A 25,794-nucleotide genomic window follows, 5' to 3' on the forward strand; every position below is an offset into this window, starting at 1 on the left:
CTACAAAGTGGGCTTGGTGGTAAAGGTGTATGACTTCATAAAATGTATGTACACAGAAAACAAGTGTGCAATAAAAATCAAAAACCAAAGAACATAATTATTTTACAATGTTGAGGTGTGAGACAAGGCTGCAGTCCAAATCTTTTCAACGTTTATATCAATGAATTAGCAGACATGTTGGACCATTCTCCAGCCCCAGGACTCACACTATTTGACACAGAGGTAAAATACCTGCTATATGCTGATGACTTGGTACTTCTATCACCAACCAAAGAAGGTCTTCAACAGAACCTTAACATTCTAGAGCAATATTACCAAAATTGTGCCCTGGCAGAAAAATTCCAAAAAACGAAAATCATGATTTTCAACAACAACAAAAAAGATGGCATAAACACAAATATAAATTCATCCTGAACACACTAAATAATTGAACACACTAAAAATGACACCTACCTTGGTCTGACCATATCTGCATCGGGAAACTTTAATATGGCAGTGAATGCACTCAAAGAAAAAGCCCGCAGAGCACTGTACGCAATAAAAATGAAATTATTCAAAATCAAAATTCCAATTAGAATTTGGAAAAAAATATTTGACAGTGTAATCCTACCAATAGCCCTTTACGGAAGTGAGTTTTGGGGGCCACTCAATAAACTGGACTTTAAAATGTGGGATAAACATCCAATTGAAGCCCTACATGCAGAATTCTGTCTGAATATTCTACAAGTCCAGAGAAATACACCAACTAATGCATGTAGGGCAGAACTGGGCCGCTTTCCAGTAGTAATGAAAATACAGAAAAGATCATAAAAATTTTGGCTACATCTAAATTCAAGTCCAAATTCAAGTCTGCAATTTAAAGCACTTCAAACCCAAGAGCTGAGCCCAGAAACGAGCCCTGTCAGTCAGCTGGTGTTGGACCTCACCAACCAAGCTGACACCAGCACTGCTTCAAACGAAAGAATTCCAATAAACAAAATCATTAACCAATCAAAGGACTCATATTTACAACATTGGAAAAACTAAACAAAATCATTAACCAATCAAAGGACTCATATTTACAACATTGGAAAAACTAAACAAAATCCCAAAGCCGACTAAATTGCTATCTGACCCTAAACAGAGAATATGAATTGGCTGATTATCTCTACTCTGTCAGAGATACGAAGCAGAGACAGATCCTTACCAAAGAGGAGTGTGAGGAGTGTGGATGTGGTCACTGCATAACAGGGGAGGTAGAGACAGAGATGCACTTTCTCCTTTACTGTGATAAATATTCCTCACAAAGAGATTCATTATTCACAGAAATGACTACATTTATTCCAAATTTTAACTTATTAAAACCAGAGGAAGAACTAAAAATACTCATGGCCGAAGGAGCAATGGCTCCTCTTGCAGTCAAATATGTATTTTCCTGCCACAGCCTGAGGGACACTGAGTAATAACATCTGCATAGTAAGCAGTAACTTACTTATTGCTATTATTATTATTACTATTATTGTTATTACTATTATTCCAACTGGTAGTGGTATGGTAGTAGGGTGATGGTAACGATAGCAGTTTAATTATGGTGATGGAAGTTGTAGTGGTGAAGATGACCATTTTTAGTTATAAGTTAGTTACAGTTTCATTTTCCATAGTTAGATTTGTACATTTATTACATTTCTACTATTGACTGTTACCATTATATTGTTATTATTTTTGTATTTAATTGTTGTATTATTATTTACTACCATTTTATATTATTCGTCTTTTTTATTTATAATTTTATTACAATGTATATTGTATACAGTGTTGCTTTGGCAATATTGACACAATGTTTTTCATGCCAATAAAGCAGCTGAAATTTGAATTTGAGAGAGACACAGAGTGAGAGACATACACAGAGCGAGAGAGATACACACAGACAAAGATAGAGTGACACACACAGAGGGAGAGAGTGACACACACAGAGGGAGAGAAAGACACACACAGAGGGAGAGAGAGACACACACAGAGGGAGAGAGAGACACACACATAGGGAGAGAGAGACACGCACAGAGGGAGAGAGAGATACACACAGAGGGAGAGAGAGACACACAGAGGGAGAGAGACACACACAGAGGAGAGAGAGACACACAGAGGGAGAGAGACACACACAGAGGGAGAGAGACACACACAGAGGGAGAGAGACACACACACATAGGGAGAGAGAGACACACACATAGGGAGAGAGAGACACACACAAAGGGAGAGAGACACACACACAGAGGGAGAGAGAGATACACACAGAGGGAGAGAGAGAGACACACACAGAGGGAGAGAGAGACACACACAGACGGAGAGATAGACACACAGAGGGAGAGATAGACACACACAGAGGTAGAGAGAGACACACACAGAGGTAGAGAGAGACACACACAGAGGTAGAGAGAGACACACACAGAGGTAGAGAGAGACACACACAGAGATAGAGAGAGACACACACAGAGGGACAGAGAGACACACACAGAGAGACACACACAGAGGGACAGACACACACAGAGGGACAGACACACACAGAGGGACAGAGAGATACACAGAGGGAGATATCGACACACACAGAGGGACAGAGAAACACAGAGAGAGAGTGAACGAGAGAGAGAGAGAGAGAGGGAGAGAGAGGGGAGAGAGAGAGAGACACGCACAGAGAGAGAGATGCACACAGAGAGAGCGAGAGAGACACACACAAAGGGAGAGAGAGACACAGAGAGAGAGAGAGACACACACACATAGAGAGAGATACACACATACGGGACACCACGGACCGGGAGGGCAGCTGCCAGACAATAAGACACACAGTGTTGATTTGCAGAAATTGTTGCCGTTCATTCAGCGTAGGAAAGAGGGGGTTATAATCTAATGAAAACATACTCCAGTGTTCTCAATCATGGTCTGGGGCACGCTTAGCCAATACGAGGAGTCCATGGTACATATGCAGGGAATATGGTGCCATTTGGGATGCAACCATGGAGTTGTGATACCTTTCTGTGAAGGGTAGATCTCCCCATTAACTGTCTGACTCAGAGCTCACTTCTGGTGAGGCTGTGGCTAAAGGAATGGAAGGTTCCACAGTGGTGCACAATCAAAGGTTTAGAGTCTTCTGGTTATTTTCCTTTTGCATCTACCTGAAAAGAAAAAATATGCAATCGGATCTGGTTAATCAACTAGGCCTGGTTTATGGTGGCCTAGCAGTCTCAAAACACACCAAAGCCTTTATCCCACTCTCCTGGATGATTTTTCTTTCTTCTTTTTTTTGCCAACCTGAAATCCTTTCCATACTCAGCTTTTGAAATTACAGCCAGGCGAGGTGGCTTTTGTTTTGAAAATTAACACTTTTTATACAGTAAGAGGATGTTGCTCTCAATGACTGAATGAATGAAGTCTGAATTACTTTATTTGAATGAAGTCTGAATTACTTTATTTGAATGAAGTCTGAATTACTTTATTTGAATGAAGTCTGAATTACTTTATTTGCCGAGCCAAAATGGGTAAAAATCTACTTCAAATAGACTATTGCCAGTTTGCCCAGATTGTTTGTCTGCGTAACACTGCAGTGCCAAACCATACAGCAATCCTAGAGGATGTTTCTAAAGAAACTCTCACATGTGTGGTTCTGGGGACACTACTTTAAAAAATGAACTTTTCTTATGAAGGCATACTCAGACTCACGCTGTGCTAAAGCAAATATCACACCAGCAGGCTGCAGGCAGGAAGGAATGGAGTTTTGCGTTTCTGACTAATGTTATTTTTGACACGTCTCCCGCTACGTTGTTGAGAGGTATCCTAGCAACTTGAGGCAGTGGCGCTTGTCTGTTTCCAAGGAAACCGACAAAACTGCTAACATTGATTGGTAGCTAGCTCGGGGTTCTCTAGAAGACAATTTCAAATAGCTGGTAAGTTGTCATATGTAAAAGATAAATGTTTACTGTACACTTAGCTAAAACATTTTATTCGTTTTTTTTGTGTATGAAAGCTTCAACACCTTTCAAAAGTTTGGGATGTGATGGTTGTAAACTACGCGGGGGTCAGCTGGCTATCTAACGTTACATTAGTCAATAACTGGCTGTTAACATAGCTAGCTAGGTCGATACCGTCTTATCTGTCAGTCTACTATAACTGTAGCTAGCGAGTTAATATTTTGTTGACATTTGTTGCTAAAAGTGTAATTGTAACCAATTAATCCACCATAGCGTTTCAGGACTTTGCCAGTCCCACACAGCAGCTACCATGGGGGTAGCGCTGACGAGAGCAGCGCAATGGACCACAGCAAGTTCTGGGACTGGAAAACTGGAGATCACTCCAGCCAACGAGTCTCTGCTGAAAGAGATCCTGGAGTTTGTGGAACAGTTCAGCTCCAGACACCCTCAGGAGGCCAAGCATGTGTTCAAGGAGCCGTTGCAGTGGATTACCTCTTTGGAGGCTTCTGATTTCAAAACAGAGTATGACATAAGGTAATCATGAGGCAAGCTGTGCTGCCTGTGTGCTTGGTGTAATGTTACTGACTGGGGATGTTGTCATGGAGTCTAAACGTATTTTGAGCCCTGCAGCAGGACTCATATTTATGTTCTTGAATGTATTTGTTTTCCGTTCAACTTCAGTAGGACAGGAAACATCTAGACTACTTCATCAGAAAAGTCTGTTGTTTTTTTCCCTGGCTGTCTGCCTGTGATTAGTTGTTATTCTACAGTTGGTTAATGGTAACCCTTGCAGGGGGGAAAAAACATGATTTCACATGTGGATTTTCCACGTTTTGCACAAGTGAAATTTGATTTCAGATCTGAAATTCCACATCTGAAATCATGTGAAGCCGTGTGTTTTTGGAACACTTCACATGTGATGGTATTTCATATGTGGATTTTCACATGTGACCTTATAACCTTCCAAATGCGGATTCATATTTTTTCCCACATGAGATTTCACAGGTGATGCCCTGCGAACAAAAATTAGTTGTTAGGATACACACACAAACAGTACTTTTAACATAGTGTTTTCAACTTACATATTTGAAACATTTTGGCATACATTATTCAATTGTGTATTTTTATTTGTACAATACTTGTTATTCAACATGTCATCACCTGGGATTTGAACTCATAACCTCTTGGTTCATTGCATTCCGATCTTCCTGCTATGCCGCCACGCCTGTGTCAATGACTGATTTCACCTGTCTTTCTACACTTGGGACTAAAGTAAAGTAAATCTCTGCTTAAATATAAACTCAAGAAAATCCATTATATTTATTTTAGTGAATCAGGGGGTAACATTAAAACATGTTAATATGCCTCACTAACAGACTATACAGAAAATCCTCAAATTGCTGAAATAAGTAAATGAAATCAATGATGAGAGAATAGTCAAATCCAGAGGTTGAGAGTTCCAATCCTAGGTAGGGTCATATTGAAAAGTCAGAACTAAGTGATCATGTTACATTTTTTACTCTATTTCAGCAGTGTACCACTTACTTTAAAACCCCCATATCATATCATTCCCTTATAAAAAAATATATGTGAAAATTGCATTTGCGTTAACATTTTCACATGTAACTAAAATAGAGACACGTCAGTTGTTCACATGTGAAACCAGATGTTCACATGTGTAACATTTTAAGTTCAAATGTTAACACCACATTTTCACATGAGGGGAATACCATGTTTTCACCTCACATGTGAATTGCAGATTCACGTGAAATGTGTGTTTGTTTACATGTGACATTTGCAGTTTCATGTGAAAAAACTTTCACTTGAAAATCAAATTTGCATTTTCACATGGGAAAATCTACCTCGCATGTGGAATTGCATTTTCACGTGAAAAAACTGTTGAAATGTTGCATTCCCATGTTGTCACATTTATTTCACATGCGATCATGTTTTCACGTGTATAGTTGATGTTATCACACACATCAAAATGTCCGGTGTTAAATCAACACTGACAGTGTTATATTTAACACTGGTCCAGTGTCTATACGGGTCCACACTTTCCTCTGTTAAATTAACACACTGCTTATTGAAAATACTTTATTTCCATATTTCCCAGGGTGTCTTTTGAGTGAATTACCACCAGTGACTGTAGGCTATTTGTTAGTGACAGAGACATGGTTGTTGCATTCATTCATTTTCAGTCCTGTGGCCTTAACCAAGTGAGATCCTAACCACATATATTATCATTAAAATGTAATTGTTGAAGACAATACAACACATATTTCATACGGCCTTATTTTGAGGGACTAGATTTACCCTAATACAGTGGCCACGATGGGGAAATCCATTTATTCACCTCCAACCTGCATTCAGAATGACTGTTGGGTTGGGAAGAAAAATATATACACTGCTCAAAAAAATAAAGGGAACACTTAAACAACACAATGTAACTCCAAGTCAATCACACTTCTGTGAAATCAAACTGTCCACTTAGGAAGCAACACTGATTGACAATACATTTCACATGCTGTTGTGCAAATGGAATAGACAACAGGTGGAAATTATAGGCAATTAGCAAGACACCCCCAATAAAGGAGTGGTTCTGCAGGTAATAACCACAGACCACTTCTCAGTTCCTATGCTTCCTGGCTGATGTTTTGGTCACTTTTGAATGCTGGCGGTGCTTTCACTCTAGTGGTAGCATGAGACGGAGTCTACAACCCACACGAGTGGCTCAGGTAGTGCAGCTCATCCAGAATGGCACAGAGGTTTGCTGTGTCTGTCAGCGTAGTGTCCAGAGCATGGAGGCGCTACCAGGAGACAGGCCAGTACATCAGGAGACGTGGAGGGCAACAACCCAGCAGTAGCGCCTTTGTGCAAGGAGGAGCAGGAGGAGCACTGCCAGAGCCCTGCAAAATGACCTCCAGCAGGCCACAAATGTGCATGTGTCTGCTCAAACGGTCAGAAACAGACTCCATGAGGGTGGTATGAGGGCCCGACGTTCACAGGTGGGGGTTGTGCTTACAGCCCAACACCGTGCAGGACGTTTGGCATTTACCAGAGAACATCAAGATTGGCAAAATCGCCAGTGGCGCCCTGTGCTCTTCACAGATGAAAGCAGGTTCACACTGAACACGTGACAGTCTGGAGACGCCGTGGAGAACGTTCTGCTGCCTGCAACATCCTCTAGCATGACCGGTTTGGCGGTGGGTCAGTCATGGTGTGGGGTGGCATTTCTTTGGGGGGCCGCATAGCCCTCCATGTGCTCGCCAGAGGTAGCCTGACTGCCATTAGGTACCGAGATGAGATCCTCAGACCCCTTGTGAGACCATATGCTGGTGCGGTTGGCCCTGGGTTCCTCCTAATGCAAGACAATGCTAGACCTCATGTGGCTGGAGTGTCAGCAGTTCCTGCAAGAGGAAGGCATTGATACTATGGACTGGCCCGCCCCCTTCCCAGACCTGAATTCAATTGAACACATCTGGGACATCATGTCTCGCTCCATCCACCAACGCCACGTTGCAACACAGACTGTCCAGGAGTTGGCAGATGCTTTAGTCCAGGTCTGGAAGGAGATCCCTCAGGAGACCATCCTCCACCTCATCAGGAGCATGACCAGGCGTTGTAGGGAGGTCATACAGGCAGGTGGAGGCCACACACACTACTGAGCCTCATTTGGACTTGTTTTAAGGACATTACATCAAAGTTGGATCAGCCTGTAGTGTGGTTTTCCACAAGAAGACAGTGGCCTCCATCATTCTTAAATGGAAGAAGTTTGGAACCATCAAGACCCTTCCTAGAGCTGGCGGCCCAGCAAAACTGAGAAATCCGGAACAGAAAGGCCTTGGTCAGGGAGGTGACCAAGAACCCAATGGTCACTCTGAGTTCCTCTGTGAAGATGGCAGAATCTCTCAGAAGGACAACCATCTCTGCAGCATTCCAGCAATCAGGCCTTTATGGTAGACTGGCCAGATGGAAGCCACTCCTTAATAAAAGGCACATGACAGCCCACTTGGAGTTTGCCAAAGGGCACCTAAAGGACTCAAACCATGAGAAACAAGATCATCTGATTTGATGAAACCAAGATTATCTGGTTTGATGAAACCAAGATTGAACTCTTTGGCCTGAATTCCAAGTGTCATGTCTGGAGGAAACCTGGTACCATCCCTACGGTGAAGCATGGTGGTGTCAGCATCCTGTTGTGCGGATGTTTTTCAGCAGCAGTAACTGGGAGACTAGTCAGGATCGAGGGAAAGATGAACGGAGCAAAGTACAGAGATCCTTGATGAAAACCTTCTTCAGAGTGCTCATTTCAGTTTGCCTATCAGCCTAGCAGAGGAGTTGATGATGCCATTCTTACCCTCCTTAACATGGTCTATCGAGATCTAGAGGGTGCCAAATCCCATGTCAGGGTTCTGTTTGTTGACTTTTCTTCTGCCTTCAACACAATCCAGCCTTACATTCTGGCACAGAGACTCATTCGGGACTTCTTAGACGGGGGGCTGGTTTTGTGGCTGTTGGACTTCCTGAGCCAATGCTCACAGCGAGTCAAAATAGGTCCCCATGTGTCGGATATACGCAATACCAACACAGGCTCTCCTCAGGGATGTGTTTTGTCCCCACTCCTGTACATCTTGTACACTAATAGTTGTACTAGTACCCATACTGACAGACACCTCGTTAAGTTCACTGATGACACTGCCTTGATCAGCCTGCTGCATGATGGCGAGGAACATCATGGCCCGGTCCTAGATGACTTTGTAGAGTGGTGTGAGGAATCACGCTTGGTCCTCAATACCAACAAGACCAAAGAGATGTGCATAGACTTCAGGAAGCGTACAACACCTACCTCTGCAACATCTATCAGAGGTCAGAATATAGAAATTGTAGAGGAATAGAAATATATGGGTGTCCTTTTGAACAATAAGCTTCAGTGGAGTAAATGTACAGACCTGATCTACAGAAAGAGCCAACAGAGACTGTACTCTCTAAAAAAGTTGGGATCTTTTCATATAGACTGTACTATACTGACTCTGTTTTACAAATCCTTTATTGAGAGTATTTTAACTTTTTGTATTGTTTGTTGGTTTGGCAATGCCACTGTCAGCCAGAGAAACATGCTGAGAAGGATTATTACCACAGCAAGCAAGGTACTTGGAGTCAAACAGACAGGCCTGGATGAGATCTTCAAGGTCAGGGCCCTCCGTAAGGCTCACAAAATAATTTTAGACCCAAGCCACCCCCTGTACCTGGACTTTGAATTACTCCCCTCTGGGCGCAGGTATAGGGCACCCCTCAGCAGGAAAAACAGAACGAGACAATCATTTATGCCGGGTGTGATATCCCTCCTAAATAGCTCCAGCGAATGTTCCCATTGACCCCGTAAAGCCAGCAGGCTAGTCTTTTCTTCTTTAAAAGAAAATGTTTTATTTCTTACTATTATTATTTTTATTGGTGCGTAACGGTTATGATAGTTGTGTTGTCAATCTTGTTTTGTATTTAAACGCCACTTTAAATGTGTACATGACACTGCAACAAAATTTCCCCAACCGATGGAACATCTCTGGAGAGACGCTGCCCATCTAACCTGACAGAGAGAGGATCTGAGAGGATCTGCAGAGAAGAATGGGGAAACTCCCCAAATACAGATTTGCCAAGCTTGTAGCGTCAAACCCAAGAAGACTTGAGGCTGTAATCGCTACCAAAGAGGCTTCAACAAAGTACTGAGTAAAGGGACTGAATACTTATGTAAATGTGATGTTACATTTTTATTTAATTAAAAAAAAAAATCTGTTTTTGCCTTGTCATTATGGGGTATTGTGTGTAGATTGATGAGGGGGGGGGGTTAATCAATTTTAGAACAAGGCTGTTATGTAACAAAATGTGGAAAAAGTCAAGGGATCTGAATACTTTCAGAATGCAATTGTGAATATGCACATTATACACAAATATATATTGGACCTATGTCGTCCAAAAAGTTATACTTTTGACTCATCTGTCCATAGAATATTTTCCAAAAGTTTTGATGATCATCCAGGTGCTTTTTGACAAACTTGAGTCAACTTTTTGGATGATATGGGTCCCATTATGTCTGGCAAAAACCAAACCCTGCATTCCACAGTAAGAACCTCATACCAATGGTCAAGCATGGTGGTGGTAGTGTGATGGTTTGTGAATGCTTTGCTGCCTCAGGAACTGGACGACTTGCCTTAATAGAAGGAATCATGGATTCTACTCTGCATCAGAGAACGGTTAAAAAGCAATACATTTGAAGCTTTGAAATGTCAAAGTCCAGACCTAATCCCAATTGAGATGTTGTGGCAGGACTTGAAAAAAGCAGTTCTGCATGTAAGAGTGGGTCAAAATTCTTCCACAGCGATGTGAGAGACTGATTAACAACTACGGGAAGTGTTTGGTTGCAGTAATTTCAGCTAAAGGTGTCACATCCAGTTATTGAGTGTAAGGGGGCAATTACTTTTTCACACTGGGGAATTGGGTGTTGCATAACTTTGTTAATTAAGTAAAGAAGTATCCATTTGTTTTGTTAGGCTCCATTTATCTAATATTATGTTTTGGTTGAAGATCTGATAACACTTAGTATAACAAATATGCAAAAATAGAGAAAATCAGAAAAGGGGGTAAATACATAATCAAGGCACTGTAGATGAAGTTTACAATTTGTTACAGATGGATTAATGGTGTTTATTTAAATAGTGAAGAGAACAGGTCCCAAAATCGACCCCTGTGGTACACCTTTATGTACATCAAGAAATGCAGACATAACCCCATCAATCACGATGGCCTGAGCTCTGTCACTAAGATAATCATTAAACTATTCACACGTGTCAGAGCTCATCGAGGACAACTTATTCAATAAAATAGCATGATCAACAGTATTAAAATCTTTTGACAGGTCCACAAACAAAGCAGCACATGTCATTTAGGTGTCTAAAGCATTGACAAGACCATTAACAACTGAAGTGGTTGCTGTACTAGTTCTATGCTCAGGCCTAAACCCTGATTGCTTTACATTTTACATACATTTCTCAGATAAAAAAGAGCAAAGTTGTACATTTACCAAGGATTCAAGAATCTTAGCTAGACAAGGAAGCCTTGAAATGGGGTGACAATGATGAAAATCACTACTATCCCCGTCCTTATGAAGTGGCAGCACAAGAGCTGATTTCCATACTTTTGGAATATTTCCTGATAACAATGTGAGGGGTTACATAATAATCAGATTAGGTTTAGTCACCAGCTGGGTTAGGTTTAGATCATTACACATGTCTTTTAGATTGTCCGAAGCCTCTATTTCCCAATCATAATTTACGTTACCCAGGATAATAATTTTTTAATTAGTAAAGGAAGACAACAAACTAGTTAACTAAGGTTTACCTGAAGGAGGATGATAAATCCCTTTAACAGTTATGGATACATTTTTCCCCAGACAAAGTCTTAAAGATAGTAGCTCGTTATTATGGTCATTTCTTTAGCAAGAGACATGGATTTCAGTAAAGAGCCAGAGAAAATATGTTTTATAAAAATGGCCACTCCACCACCTCTATCCTGTCTGTCAGCTCAATATTATACTTTTTAAAATTATTTTTTGTCTATGAGACTAACTTAAACAGAGAAACTGGAACAACCAATTCACGTAACGGGTGCAATAAGTCCAAGTAACAGATTGGATTAGTTTAGAAAAATGTATGCTATTTATATTTGAGTAGTATAAGATTAATTAGTCAATCAATATACATGCAAAAATATAGATATTGAAACAAACAATTCTAATAATCAACCTGCAATAGAGCATGCTGGGAAATAAGATAATGATGGCCGTGGTTTTGGTTTAACATTTCTTATTACCACCAACACTGGGGTTCTTTTACACCAGTGAGTGTTAATTTCACACTTACAGAGTTAACACCTGACTCAACACTAGAAATGTTACATGGAAAAATCCACTCTGGGTCAAACTGGCCAATTTTCTGTGCATGTTGCTTTTACATGTTATCACATTAGCTGCAACTAAGATCACGTGATCACATGCAAAACACGTGTTTTTTCTCTAAGGGAAATCAAACAGGTGCATTTACTGTAGATTTCACTGATAACAAAAGTGCGCATTTGTTAACTCTGAGAACATTCCCCTTTCCTTCCCGAAAAGCAAATTTATGACATTAGCATAGACACAGAATGGAAAAAGTATCTAGGCCTAGATAGAGAAGGAAAACGGTGTGCTTGTTGACCAGTTTATGCTTAAAAATATGTGTGTTTCTCTATTTAAAGTGGCCCGGCTGTAAAGTCACAGGAAACAGACAGGGATGGGCATCCTATGTTGCAGCTCACCCCTCCGAGCATTTCTGTGCACAGCTTCAGTCAGCTGTCCAAAATAGTGCAGCTGGCAACAGATAAGAAGCTCAAGGAGGTCCGAGCTTGCCTGGAAGGTAAAACCATGTCAACCACAGAATGAGACTTTGCATCCCATTTGCATCCTAAATAGTCAAAGCTGCATACTTCCCATAAGCCACAGGCATCATTTGTTTGTCCTCCTTGTTATCGTCTGCTTTCATCCAATTAGAAACTGGCATCAGATTATGTTTGCAATTCTTCAGTCATATTTACTGTACCCTCCAAGCCATAATGTGGTACTTGCTAATAGCTATGTTAGTTTGAGAAAAGAAAACATGAATCTACTGTATGTCTATAATACCCTAGGCCTGGACGTTCTTAAAATAGGCCTACATCGTTTGACCTCAATGGAACAATCTGGCAAAATAAACTTGAAAAGTGAAAAAAAAATGTATGGATTTAACCATTTTTACTGTAATTTGTAGCCAACAGAGACCCTGTTGCGAAGATGCTGGGACCTAGCTTCGCCACAGTGGAGGGGGAGGACAGCTCTGTGCTGCGTCTCCTGGAGGAGGTAAAGGAGGGGGACCAGGCCAAGGAGACTGAGATCAAAGTGAAGCTGATCATCCTACTGCAGCAGCTGGACACTCAGCTCCTCAGCAACTCCCTCAAGCAGATCTCCCAGTGGGTGCCTTTTCTTCCTCCTCCTCACTCTGTCTGCAATCTCTATCACTAACAAATCAATCTATCTTAATTCACACTCCCACACCCACTCCCACTTCAGACAAGTCCAAACATATGGGTTTCACTGATTAAAAAACAGTTTCTTACCAGACAGAACAACCACAAATGGGCCCAAGATGAATTGTCTGTATTTGTTTTTGTTTTTTTTTGTACAGGGAGGTTAGGCTCAGTCCTGCCGCAGTGAAGAATGATGTTGAGCTGCTGAAAAGCTTCTGCAGTGAAGGGGAGAAAAGGGTGTTGACGTCTGTTCAATACACATCAGGTTTGAGTTATCTTTCCCATTTTCTTTCTTTTGCTATTAGAGGGTAATACTGAGATATACAAAATATCTGTGTTCAACCCTGAAAAACATGTTAGTCATTATACATGTCAGATGTACTGAGACAATCAATTGTTTCACTTGCCTCAGGCGGCGCGGCACTTTTGCGATGACATAACAATTAACCGTTCAGTGGAAAACGCACCACCCCAGTGATAAATGCAGTCTTTTGAAAAAATACTTCTATGCAAATAGTCTCCAACCTGTCATATCGAGCACATTAAAATAAGGTGGTATGTGTGTCACGATGCTCTGCGGGGTAGCTGTTTTCAGAGGATGATTTATCAGGGAGTGAAATCACAGCGAGCTCTAAATAACCTGGTCTTCTGTCTTCAGACCTGTACTGCGTCCCAAATGGCACCCTGTTCTGTTCCCTATGGGCCCTGGTCAAAAGTAGTGCAGTAAATATGGAATAGGGTGCCATTTGGGATGCCAGCCCCTGTACTGCTCTCTCTGAGGTGGAGTTGATCCGTCGTCCTCGCTGGCGGCTCAGGGAACAGCGAGGATTTCTCCTGTGATGCTGCACACTTTGAACCCGTATTGGATCTGTATTTTCCCTCTAATCCTCGATCCCCTCATACGTTCTGTACCTTCAGGGAAAACTCACAATGTGGCCTAATTCCCTATAAAGACATTACTACTGTATGGTTAAATCCTATTGATTTAATGTACATTGTACACTGAACTGACATGCTCTGGTATGCTCTTCTTACTTTTCTGCAGATTATGAGTTCACCAATGGCTGTCGAACTCCTCCTTGGAGGCAGGTGCATGGTGAGATCTGCTACCTAGTGATAAAGCCGTGTGACACTCAGCCCCTGCACATCACCTGCAGCACAGCTGGAGTCTTTCTCAACGGGGTAAGATAGCTAGAGATAGAGTAGTGTCACTGAATCACCACCAGTTTCCAGTAGACTGAGAAGCAAATTAGTTGTGGATTATGTCTGAACTGTCAAACAGAAATCCTGCATCAAGAAACACTCTCTATTTTCTCCTCTCGTTTCAGTTTACATAAAGTGAATTTCAGTCAACAGTATTCCATTCACCGCATTAGATATTATTTTTAGTCTACAGGATGTGTTTTGTCATAAATGCTTTAGGCATCGGTCAATTAATAGTCAAGATATTTTAGCACAGAATGTTTGCCAATTGTTATGAACAAGCACGGCATGTTAAAAATCATCTTAATCTAAATGTTTATGATATAGAACGTTTCTGTTAATGATAGCCCGTAAAGTTTCCAAAACATTAGGTAAGTGTCACTGAAAAGTTTTGCGATTTATGTACTGAAGTAGCGTTAGCTGTATGGTCGAATTCCAAGTTTGCCCTGTGTTGTTAAACATTTACAACCACCCCATTGACCTTAACGTGTATGCAATTAATCATAAGGAAACATTTGACATGCCTCAGCGTCTTTCACTCTCTCCGTCACTGCCTGATTGCCCGAGTTAGTACATTTCCTGTCTCCCCGTCTGCTCACCTGGAAATGGTTCAATTCAGGACACTGAAACCCGTGTTCCAACATGTATGACATTGATGGCATATTTACAAAAATGACACCTAAAAGATTACAGTTGAACATAATGTGGGTGCAGGCGGTGCACACTGGTTTTGAATTCCAGCCTGTGAAGTTGCGTTTTGATACTTTGACCCTCTCTAACCTCCGTTGTTCTGACAGATATCCAACTGAGCCTATAGTTAGTCTCTAGGGGTCTCTGCCAGTAACAGTGAATAGCTTCATGGTATTATGTATTAGTAGTATTGATCTGATATATAAAATGTCATCTTGGTCTTCACAGGGCATAAGGCAGGAGGGTGAGGAAAATGCCTATGACAGAACAAGCGATGTCTACAGAGACCTGGTAACCCTTCTGAAAAGCAAGTCTCCCCATTTTGCAGAGAACATAAATAAACAGGTAGGGTTTCACGTGAAGCAGGTTGCGGGTTGCGGGTTTTCTCAGAGTAATATTTGCTCTGCCTGATAACCCCACGAAGCAGTATGCATTCGAACTGATCATAGATGACGTAATGTAATGCATAGTAGAGTGCGTTTAGGATTGTGAATCAGTGTCTGCGCTTGTCCTCCCCGGTGAGCTAGTGTCTGGTTGTCACGGTGCACAGTGAGAACTCTCTGAAACTATTGCAGCACTACCTAACCTTACTTTCCAAATCACACCAGTTGAAAAGAATGTAAAAAAAAAACACAAAAAAACAGTCCAGTTACTCACACAGACAGAGTCATGTGTTGCCCTGAAATGCCAGTGATTCATTCAGTAGTGCTGTTTCCTGCTTAAGTGATTTGATGAATTAACAAATCACCCCAATAATGACTTCAAGCTGTGGTGGGAAAAAATGTGTTTATCATCTGAATATCTGGACATATTTTTTGTCACGAGTGACTCGATAATGTACTGTTGGAAAATGCCATATAATTTACAGGCATGCTAGCTATACAGTTACAGGGGCCAAATATTTACGGAGAAACTTTGTACATTTATTTATGTTCTAGGAATGGACACAATGTTTTATTTAATTGATTCAACAAGTATATTGAGTATTTATTAGTTTCCTCGTGTCTATTTGGACTGTCTGATGAGTAGTTACAACAAAGTATTCTAGCTAAACAAATAATAGTGTTTTCCCACTTTAAATTGTTAATTTCTGTTAGCAAAGACTATGGTCATTGTTTCTCTTGCTGGTTTCTCCTGGGCTGGTTTATATTCACGATAATTCTGTCCTTGAGCTATTGGAACGAAAATGTGATTAAAACTGATATCCTTTTACCCCTTTCTGTAAATCTTGCTCTTTAAAATGAGGAGCCCACTGGTTGAATCAACGTTGTTTCCATGTCACTTCAACAACAAAAATTATATGTGAGGACGTTGAATCAATGTGGAAAACTAATTGGATTTGCAAAAAAATCACCAACGTAAGAGAATTTAGTGTTTTTCCCCACCCAACTTTTTACCTCAATCCAATGACATGGTGAAATGTTTTGTTGATTTCACGTTGAATTCACATTACTTGACAACTCAACCAGTGGGACGTTGTCACACTAATTTATTGTAGTTTGCAAATGTAAAGCATATATTTTGTCTTTTCCCACACAATTTCAGGAACTGGTAAGTCCGTGCTTGCTTTATGAACAATAAGGAAAGGAAATGTCTTGTTTGACATACAAGAGTTGTCTGAAGTACGATCTGCCATAATAGCCCCTCCTCCATAATCCATGGTCGTTCCCGAGACATTTACCATTTACATCATGTTACTACAGTGGCCTATAACAACCATTGTTCTCCCCATTTGGAAATAACGATATTATCAAGGAGAAAGAGCCGCCTCATTACTTTCAATTGAATTGTGCTTGGCCAGTCAGTGTGACTTAGTGCCACAGAGAGACAGGTTAGGTTAAGTGGCGGGTAAGTGAGGCAGTATAAACCCCAATGAGCAGTGCCAGGCCGCTGTGCTGTGCTGTGTAAAATGGCCATCCAGGCTTTAATGTTTTATGAGCCACGTGTCTGTGAGGAGTGATGCCATGAGGTTGAACCTGTCGGTCTGAGGATGTTGGACAGTAGGCCGTAAAACACTACTGTAAATGAGCTAGCTGAGATACAAATCAAGTCACAGGATATCTCTGCCTACTTCCTTTTGCCCTTTGAAGTTGCTACAGTTATGTAGAAAAACATTGAATTGTGACAGTGAGGTGATATAAAGGGAGTGTTTTGCACTCAAATCAGGCAATGTCTTTCTGGCCTTTTTACACCCCACCAAAGGATTTTCCCTCTGCAATACTGAAGCACACTTCTTATATGAGAAAGGGTCAGCTTGACTCAGTGAATGCTGATTGCAGATAAAAAGCCTTTTGTATTGATTGGTGGAATATCTGTAACTTGTTCAGACATACAGCAAAAAAGTAATTGCATTCAATCTTGAGGAGAAAAAAATGTATGTCTGAAACCGCTCCGGCCGGGACCTGCTCTCTGATTGTATCACCAAGAGCCCAAAATGGTTGTGATCCAAGTCAACATGAAGCCTGGCAGGGTGATAGCCAAAGATAACAACACCAATCTCTGAACATGATCTACTCGTTCCCAGCGTCGCGGAAGCAGATTTTTTTTCACAGTTTTATTAGATCAGACATTCTCAATCAAATAAGCAAGAGGCAGCCAGAGGAGAAGAGTGCAGCACCTGGGAAGCATACCGCATAATGCTACTCCCTTCCTTGGTGTGTTGGACTGACAGAACGAGTGTTGGAATGACTCGTTCTGAAAATTACAACGTGATTACAAATTGGACATGGTGTCTGTGTTTTGCATGCGCGATCACACGCAAAAATGCAATTCAAATGTCCCTGCTGTCATGTTCACTCTCCACATGGAGTCTCGCGGAGCTCCGCCACCCATTAGCTGACAGCTACCCATTAGCTGACAGTTACCCATTAGCTGACAGCTACCCATTAGCTGACAGCTACCCATTAGCTGACAGTTACCCATTAGCTGACAGCTACCCATTAGCTGACAGTTACCCATTAGCTGACAGCTACCCATTAGCTGACAGTTACCCATTAGCTGACAGCTACCCATTAGCTGACAGTTACACATTATTAGCTGACAGCTACCCATTAGCTGACAGCTACCCATTAGCTGACAGCTACCCATTAGCTGACAGTTACACATTATTAGCTGACAGCTACCCATTAGCTGACAGCTACCCATTAGCTGACAGTTACACATTATTAGCTGACAGCTACCCATTAGCTGACAGTTACCCATTAGATGACAGCTACCCATTAGCTGACAGTTACACATTATTAGCTGACAGCTACCCATTAGCTGACAGCTACCCATTAGCTGACAGTTACCCATTAGCTGACAGCTACACATTAGCTGACAGTTACACATTATTAGCTGACAGCTACCCATTAGCTGACAGTTACACATTAGATGACAGCTACCCATTAGCTGACAGTTACACATTATTAGCTGACAGCTACCCATTAGCTGACAGTTACCCATTAGATGACAGCTACCCATTAGCTGACAGTTACACATTATTAGCTGACAGCTACCCATTAGCTGACAGTTACCCATTAGATGACAGCTACCCATTAGCTGACAGTTACACATTATTAGCTGACAGCTACCCATTAGCTGACAGTTACCCATTAGATGACAGCTACCCATTAGCTGACAGTTACACATTATTAGCTGACAGCTACCCATTAGCTGACAGCTACCCATTAGCTGACAGCTACCCATTAGCTGACAGTTACACATTAGCTGACAGCTACACATTAGCTGACAGTTACACATTATTAGCTGACAGCTACCCATTAGCTGACAGTTACACATTAGCTGACAGCTACACATTAGCTGACAGCTACACATTATTAGCTGACAGCTACCCATTAGCTGACAGTTACACATTAGCTGACAGCTACACATTAGCTGACAGTTACACATTATTAGCTGACAGCTACCCATTAGCTGACAGTTACCCATTAGATGACAGCTACCCATTAGCTGACAGTTACACATTATTAGCTGACAGCTACCCATTAGCTGACAGCTACCCATTAGCTGACAGCTACCCATTAGCTGACAGTTACACATTAGCTGACAGCTACACATTAGCTGACAGTTACACATTATTAGCTGACAGCTACCCATTAGCTGACAGTTACACATTAGATGACAGCTATACATTAGCTGACAGCTACCCATTAGCTGACAGTTACACATTAGCTGACAGCTACCCATTAGCTGACAGTTACACATTAACTGACAGCTACCCCATTAGCTGACAATTACCCATTAGCTGACAGTTACACATTATTAGCTGACAGCTACCCATTAGCTGACAGTTACCCATTAGCTGACAGCTACCCATTAGCTGACAGTTACACATTATTAGCTGACAGCTACCCATTAGCTGACAGCTACCCATTAGCTGACAGCTACCCCATTAGCTGACAGCTACCCATTAGCTGACAGTTACACATTAGCTGACAGCTACCCATTAGCTGACAGCTACCCATTAGCTGACAGCTACCCATTAGCTGACAGTTACACATTAGATGACAGCTACCCATTAGCTGACAGCTACACATTAGCTGACAGCTGACAGCCATTAGCTGACAGCTACCCCATTAGCTGACAATTACACATTAGCTGACAGCTACCCATTAGCTGACAGCTACCCACTAGCTGACAGTTACACATTAGATGACAGCTACCCATTAGCTGACAGTTACACATTAGCTGACAGCTACCCATTAGCTGACAGCTACCCATTAGCTGACAGCTACCCATTAGCTGACAGCTGCACATTTGTTGCACCTCTTCTGATTTTCCATCACTGTGTGGAGCAAGTCATTATTGATACAAGTCCATAACATGTGTAAATATTTGGAGTCTCAGGTGTCTCAGTGAGGGCTTGGAACGTGGCACAAAAATAATAATTGTTCCAATGATTTGGAAGTCAGCTATAGTAATAAAAAAAAAGAGAAGTCTGAGGAGAGTTGCAGGCAGGCAGGCAGGCGTCAGACTTGCTTAAAGTGTCTGTGCACTTGTTTGTTGGCCCTCTAACTGCTCTGACAGAGCCCGTCCCTGTGCTGTGTGCGCTGCTGTCGTGTGCCATAGACTTTGGAATGTTTCCTTCGGTCTTAGCATATGGAGTTTGTCCATTTCAGGTATCGTAAAAAGAGGTAAGGTTGGACACCTGAAATGCAGCCACGGTGGACTGAATTGGCCTGCAGTAGCTGGAAGGTCACTCTGGGTTCTAAGACACACAAGCCTTTTGAAAAGTGGCCGAGCGTGGTTGGGCCGAACGTACGAACACAGCCGTAGTATTCCATGTTAATTATTTTTCCCTTTTACTTCTGAAAATCACAAATCAAAAATGAGCTCATTGGGAGCCATGGCAGTCTGAGGCGAACAATTTTCTGCCTAGCAGGTGTCTGTGATTATAAAACGTTCCCTGCCTGCAATCCATTCATGTGTGTCTTGTTGGCATTCTTATGTTAGGTTGTAAAGTTGGGTAAAAAGACCTTCAGAAACTTTAAAAATCATCTTTGAATAACAGTGACACAAAGGCTCTACTTTCTCTATGCCAAACTGCAAGGTTTTAGCGTGAGGAATGTAAAGAAACAATAAACGTTTGATATTGTTCAGCCAATTAATAGAGGGGGACCTCTTCTGTGTTGTAAAGCACTGGGAATGTGTCATTTTATTCCCTTCGCTCAGTAATAAAGGCTGAATTGTTATTCTGCTGCTTGGAATGATGAGAAAGTACGATTTTTATCATGAACAGTCCCAGATACAGACTTATAACCCTGATTCGTTTTTTTATAGGGTTCTTCTTGGGCTGAGAAAAACTGAACGACACTCTTTCAGACACCAGTGTGTGATGTCTCTCAAATAAATGAATAAAGAGGCAACGTATCAGATGTACAATGGAAAATATGCTTTATAACTTAAAGGAATCACAACAGGCCCGAAAACTTTGTTAAAAGAACAATCATTCAGAGGAAGAACTTTTTTAGCGACCCAAGTCCATATAATTTTACGACCCAAATTTATTTCACTGCTAGCATTTTGGTGCAAATTAAGAGAGGTCCTATTTCCTCATGTCTTTTTTTCCCCCTCAACAGGATTTTGCCGTTCAAGAAGAACCTCCAACACAAAAGGTCCAACATGTGGAATTGGTTGATGCAGAGGAACAAGGCCAACCCCAGAGGTCTTACGAGCATCAGGAAAAGAATGTGCATGAGAAGGCGAGACAACAGCTTGTGCAAAACAAGCCAGGCGGCAAAAAGAAATTAGAACCATCTTTGAAATGGAAGAACCTCGGCCTCGCGTCTCCCTATGAGTACGTGATAATTCCACCCTGATATACAATGTCCTTGAAATATTGCAATGCATGTGATATGCGTGGCGGGAACTTTCTGCTCCAATAGATTTGAAGCTTTTAAGTAAGAAGGGAGTGATGCTGGAGTCAAGCACTCCGATGGCTGCGTTTGTCTCATTGTGTCTTCTCCACATGCCAGCAGTCACACATTATAAAGATATGGTTTTATATGGCTCATACATTTAAGGGAGGGCCACAAATATTCCTGATTATCTGGACGATCCCAGCTAATGGATGTGTTCACTGTGTTGAACCCCTCAGCTCAATTATAGACCGAAAACTTGGGCGCGGGAGGATAAATTCACAGAAATGATCTATCGCATATGTTCTTTGATTGATAAATAGATCTAGCAGGGGTTTGAGTATTTGCAGCTGCACCTTGTGATAAGTGTCCCCATTTTTAAGAGGCAACTGGCTCCAGATAAAAGTGCCTGAAACGGCTAAGAAAGCCTAAAATCCCTGCGTCTCTCTTCTCTCCCTCAATGCCTTAGATGATGATGTTATGTTACGATAAATAACTATTTAAAAACAGACAAATGGGTAATGATGTGTGCCTTTTATTTTATTTCATTTTTTTTTAGTGAAGCAGATGACAAGAAATCGAAAAAGAATGCAGTGAGTGAAAAGTTAGCCGAGGCACGGGAGAAGATGCAGAAGAAAGCCGATGTCTCTGTGTCCTCCTTACCTGGTCGGCAGTCGTCTAATAAAACGTAAGCCACATGATGGGGATTTCTCTTCCTGCGCTGCACAAATGACAGAGCTTCCACAGTACAGCAGAGAAAGCAGCAGCCGACAGAACAGGAGATTGCTGAGTTGACAGAAAGAAAAGATTGGCAACACTCTTTTGATCTAGGATGATATTCTCTGTGGATTATAAGTATTCTTATATAAGATAATGTATGGGTCTGATGTACACCTTCCCTGTTTTTCCTCTGGCGCCTGGCAGCGAGGTTTCCAGCTGTCCCCATAATTGTGACAGGCCAGTATATACAGGACCTCTAGTAAAGTTACTGGGTCGACTGTAGACACTGTTCTGCCGATGAGCTTTTTTCCAACTTGCACCAGTGAAACTTGGTACACGTACAGGAGGGGACCTAGACAGGTAGCCTAGCGGTTAAGAGCGTTGGGCCAGTAACCCAAAGTTTGCTGGTTTATATCCCAGGGCCGGCAAAGGTGAAAAATATACCGTTCTGCCAGGAAATGAACCCCCAACAACAACTGCTCCCCTGGACGTTGATTAAGACAGCCCCCCCACACCTCTCTGATTCAGAAGGTGTGGGTTAAATGCATTCAGTTGTGCAAGTGACTCGGTATCCCCCTTTCCCTCAGGGAGCCTACTGACATTACTTATGGACAGTAGTGATAACAGACACAGGGACCGTGCTTCACTGCTTAATTAAGGCTTGGTTCAGTGTTTATCATGGCTCTGCTACGCTGCCTGGGAAACGGTCATATCGGCTGGTTTCCTCTGATAATGGCCTTCTCTGGAAATTCTATCTGTGTACATGGGAACCATCTCCCCGCGGACCCATAAGAACGTGTACCAAATTTCATTGCTCTGCGGTGCGCCGTTTTAATGATACACTTATTTGAGTGGCCCAGCTGACTTTAAAATCCATCTGCATTTCTGTTTGCGTGTATGGAAGGAAGGCGACGGTAGAGAGAGGCCCGCTCTGTGTAGTATGATGATGAATACTCCAGTTCCACCATTACTTTCGGACCCTCTCTCTCACTTTATGCCTGGTTGCTGCTGCTTAGATCTCGAGGACGTTCAAACCTGACACTTCCATTTATTTTAATGGTGCTTGTTGCATAGAATAACATTGCCGTTATTTTAAATGGAGAATCTTCAAATATTGTTATGTGTATCATTACAGTTATTTAAATCCTTCCTGTGTATGTACTTGTATAGTTAATTATTTTAGGGGATAGATCAGCTTTACTATTGCATATAAATTGTAGCTTCCATCAATTGAATTGTCTGCATCATTTCCAATCGTCATATATTTTCTTTGTAAATATATACAGTACCAGTCAAAAGTTTGGACACACCTACTCATTTAACAGTTTTTCTTTATTTATGAGTATTTTCTACATTGTAGAATAATAGTGAAGACATCAACACTATGAAATAACACATATGGAATCATGTAGTAACCAGAAAAGTGTTAAAGCAAATCAAAAGATAAGTTATATTTGAGATTCTTCAAAGTAGCCTCCCTTTGCCTTGATGACAGCTTTGCACACTCTTGGCATTCTCTCAACCAGCTTCATGAGATAGTCACATGGAATACAATTCAATTAACAGGTGTGCCTTTGTTAAAAGTTCATTTGTGAAATGTATTTTCTTCTTAATGCGTTTGAGCCAATCAGTTGTGTTGTGACAAGGTAGGGGTGGTAAACAGAAGATATCCCTAAAAGACCAAGTCCATATTATGTCAAGAACAGCTCAAATAAGCAAAGAGAAACAACAGTCCATCATTACTTTAAGACATGTCAATGCGGAAAATATTTCAAGAACTTTTAAAGTTTCCTCAAGTGCAGTCGCAAAACCATCAAGCACTATTATAAAACTGTCTCTCATGAGGACCGCCACAGGAAAGGAAGATCCAAAGTTACCTCTGCTGCAGAGGATACGTTCATTAGAGTTACCATCCTCAGATTCCAGCGGAAATAAATGCTTCACAGAGTTCATGTATAACACATCTCAACATCAACTGTTCAGAGGAGACTGCGGGAATCAGGTCTTCATGGTTGAATTGCTGCAAAGAAACCACTACTAAAGGACACCAATAAGAAGAGGCTTGCTTGGGCCAAGAAACACGAGCAATGGACATTAGACCAGTGGAAATCTGTCCTTTGGTCTGATGAGTCCAACTTTGAGATTTTGGGTTCCAAGCACTGTCTTTGTGAGATGCAGACTAGGTGAACGGATGAACTCCACATGTGTGGTTCCCACCGTGAAGCATGGTGGAGGAGGTGTGATGGTGTGGGGTTGCTTTGCTGGTGACACTGTCTTTGATTTATTTAGAATTCAAGGCACACTTAACCAGCATGGCTACCACGGCATTCTGCAGCGATATACACAGATCTTTTAAAAATATATTTTCCTTTATTGTTTTCCACTAACCCTACCACCATATACATAGTATATACATTTTAGGGACACAATCTATTTTACAAGAGTTATCTTTTGTTTGTTTGTACTCCTAACCTTTCTGCTACCCTCAACCGCTCCCATCTATTTCTGAAGACCATCCAGTCCTTGTATAGTTATTACACACACTAGGTCTAGATAGTGATTTTAGCTTGTTGTATAGAATAACCTTTCAGTTATTTTAAATTACAAAAGTAAACATTAATCTTCATATTTTGTTATCACATGCCGACATTGAAACTCTTCTTGTGTATGAGTATGAACACACAGCCTAGATGTTGATTGTTATCTCCTGCTGGGTTCTGCTCCTCAGTAAGACCCCGGGAGGAGCTGGTGGCGCCGATGACTTCAGTGAGAGTTCATCAGAGAGTGAGGAGGATGAGGAGCAGCCAGAGCGCCGCACGGAGAGCAACACAGACCTGCCCTCAGAGTACTGGCAGATCCAGAAACTGGTCAAGTACCTCAAGGTACAGTACAGTAAAGCCTGTAGAGGCCCGGCCCTCCTCTGCTTTGGGTATTTGACTGAAAATAAGTTCTTCTGTTTCGAAAACATGTACTATTCTAGCAGGCCAGCAGTCCACAACAGACAGGGGGAAAAATCCAGGTTATTTTCCTGTGATCCGTACAGGAATTTTTTCTGAGGAGTTTTTTTTTTTATGAGGAGTTGAGTCAATATTTTTTCAATTGTCTAAAAAGTAGTAATGCCTTTAAGATATTTCTCTGTGAATGTTGTATTGTAATAGTCACAATAGTGCTAATGTCACCTGAGAGAAACATAATGTTATCACCTTAACATAATTCCACATGCCTGCTTTGCGTACATTTTATGTCATTGTCGACAAACTGACGTTGGAAAAAATATGCATTGCATTGCAAAAGTATTCAGACCCCTTGGATTTCCTCACATTTTATTGTTACAAAATAAATATTCTGTAATGTCAAACAATATTTTTGGGGGGTGGATAAATACATTCATAACTAAAATATAGTTGTTGCATAAGTATTCAGCCAATTTGTTTTAAATGTAGTTTAACAAATCACATAATAATGGACTCACTGTGAGAAATGATAGGGGTTGACATGATTTTTGAATGACTACACCTTCCTCTGTCCCCCCTACATACAACATATGTAAGGTCCCTCAGTCAAGTGTTGATTTTCAAGCACAGATTCAACGACTGTACAAAGACCGGGGAGCTTTTCGAAAGCCAGATTCAGTCTGCTTTAGCCCCGAGACTGGGCGAGGAATCCATATTTCAGCAGGACAATAACCTACACTGGAGTTGCTTACCAAGAAGAGTGAATGTTCCTGAGTGGCCAAGTTACAGTATTGACTTAAATCTGCTTGAAAATCTATCGCAAGCCTTGAAAATTGC

At 41.5% G+C, this 25,794-nt stretch overlaps 1 protein-coding gene across 2 annotated transcripts in view; it reads left to right on the forward strand.

The window, feature by feature from the left end:
- The first annotated feature begins 3,839 nt into the window (after nt 1-3,839).
- Nucleotides 3,840-25,794, forward strand: part of odad2 (outer dynein arm docking complex subunit 2) — a 74,065-nt gene continuing 52,110 nt past the window's right edge. Inside the window, exons 1-10 of one of the 2 annotated variants that reach the window (XM_052483293.1) lie at nt 3,840-3,914; nt 4,220-4,472; nt 12,228-12,385; nt 12,776-12,974; nt 13,190-13,296; nt 14,077-14,213; nt 15,153-15,269; nt 21,005-21,222; nt 21,843-21,971; nt 24,732-24,885. In XM_052483293.1, coding sequence (XP_052339253.1) covers nt 4,249-4,472; nt 12,228-12,385; nt 12,776-12,974; nt 13,190-13,296; nt 14,077-14,213; nt 15,153-15,269; nt 21,005-21,222; nt 21,843-21,971; nt 24,732-24,885 — 1,443 coding nt within the window. In that variant the 5' untranslated portion in view covers nt 3,840-3,914; nt 4,220-4,248. Of the gene's footprint in view, nt 3,915-4,211; nt 4,473-12,227; nt 12,386-12,775; nt 12,975-13,189; nt 13,297-14,076; nt 14,214-15,152; nt 15,270-21,004; nt 21,223-21,842; nt 21,972-24,731; nt 24,886-25,794 lie in introns of both variants that reach the window. The other variant, XM_052483292.1, reaches the window with a different exon arrangement.

This window comes from Oncorhynchus keta, chromosome 28, assembly GCF_023373465.1.
Source record: "Oncorhynchus keta strain PuntledgeMale-10-30-2019 chromosome 28, Oket_V2, whole genome shotgun sequence".
NCBI classification, from domain to species: Eukaryota; Metazoa; Chordata; class Actinopteri; order Salmoniformes; family Salmonidae; genus Oncorhynchus; species Oncorhynchus keta.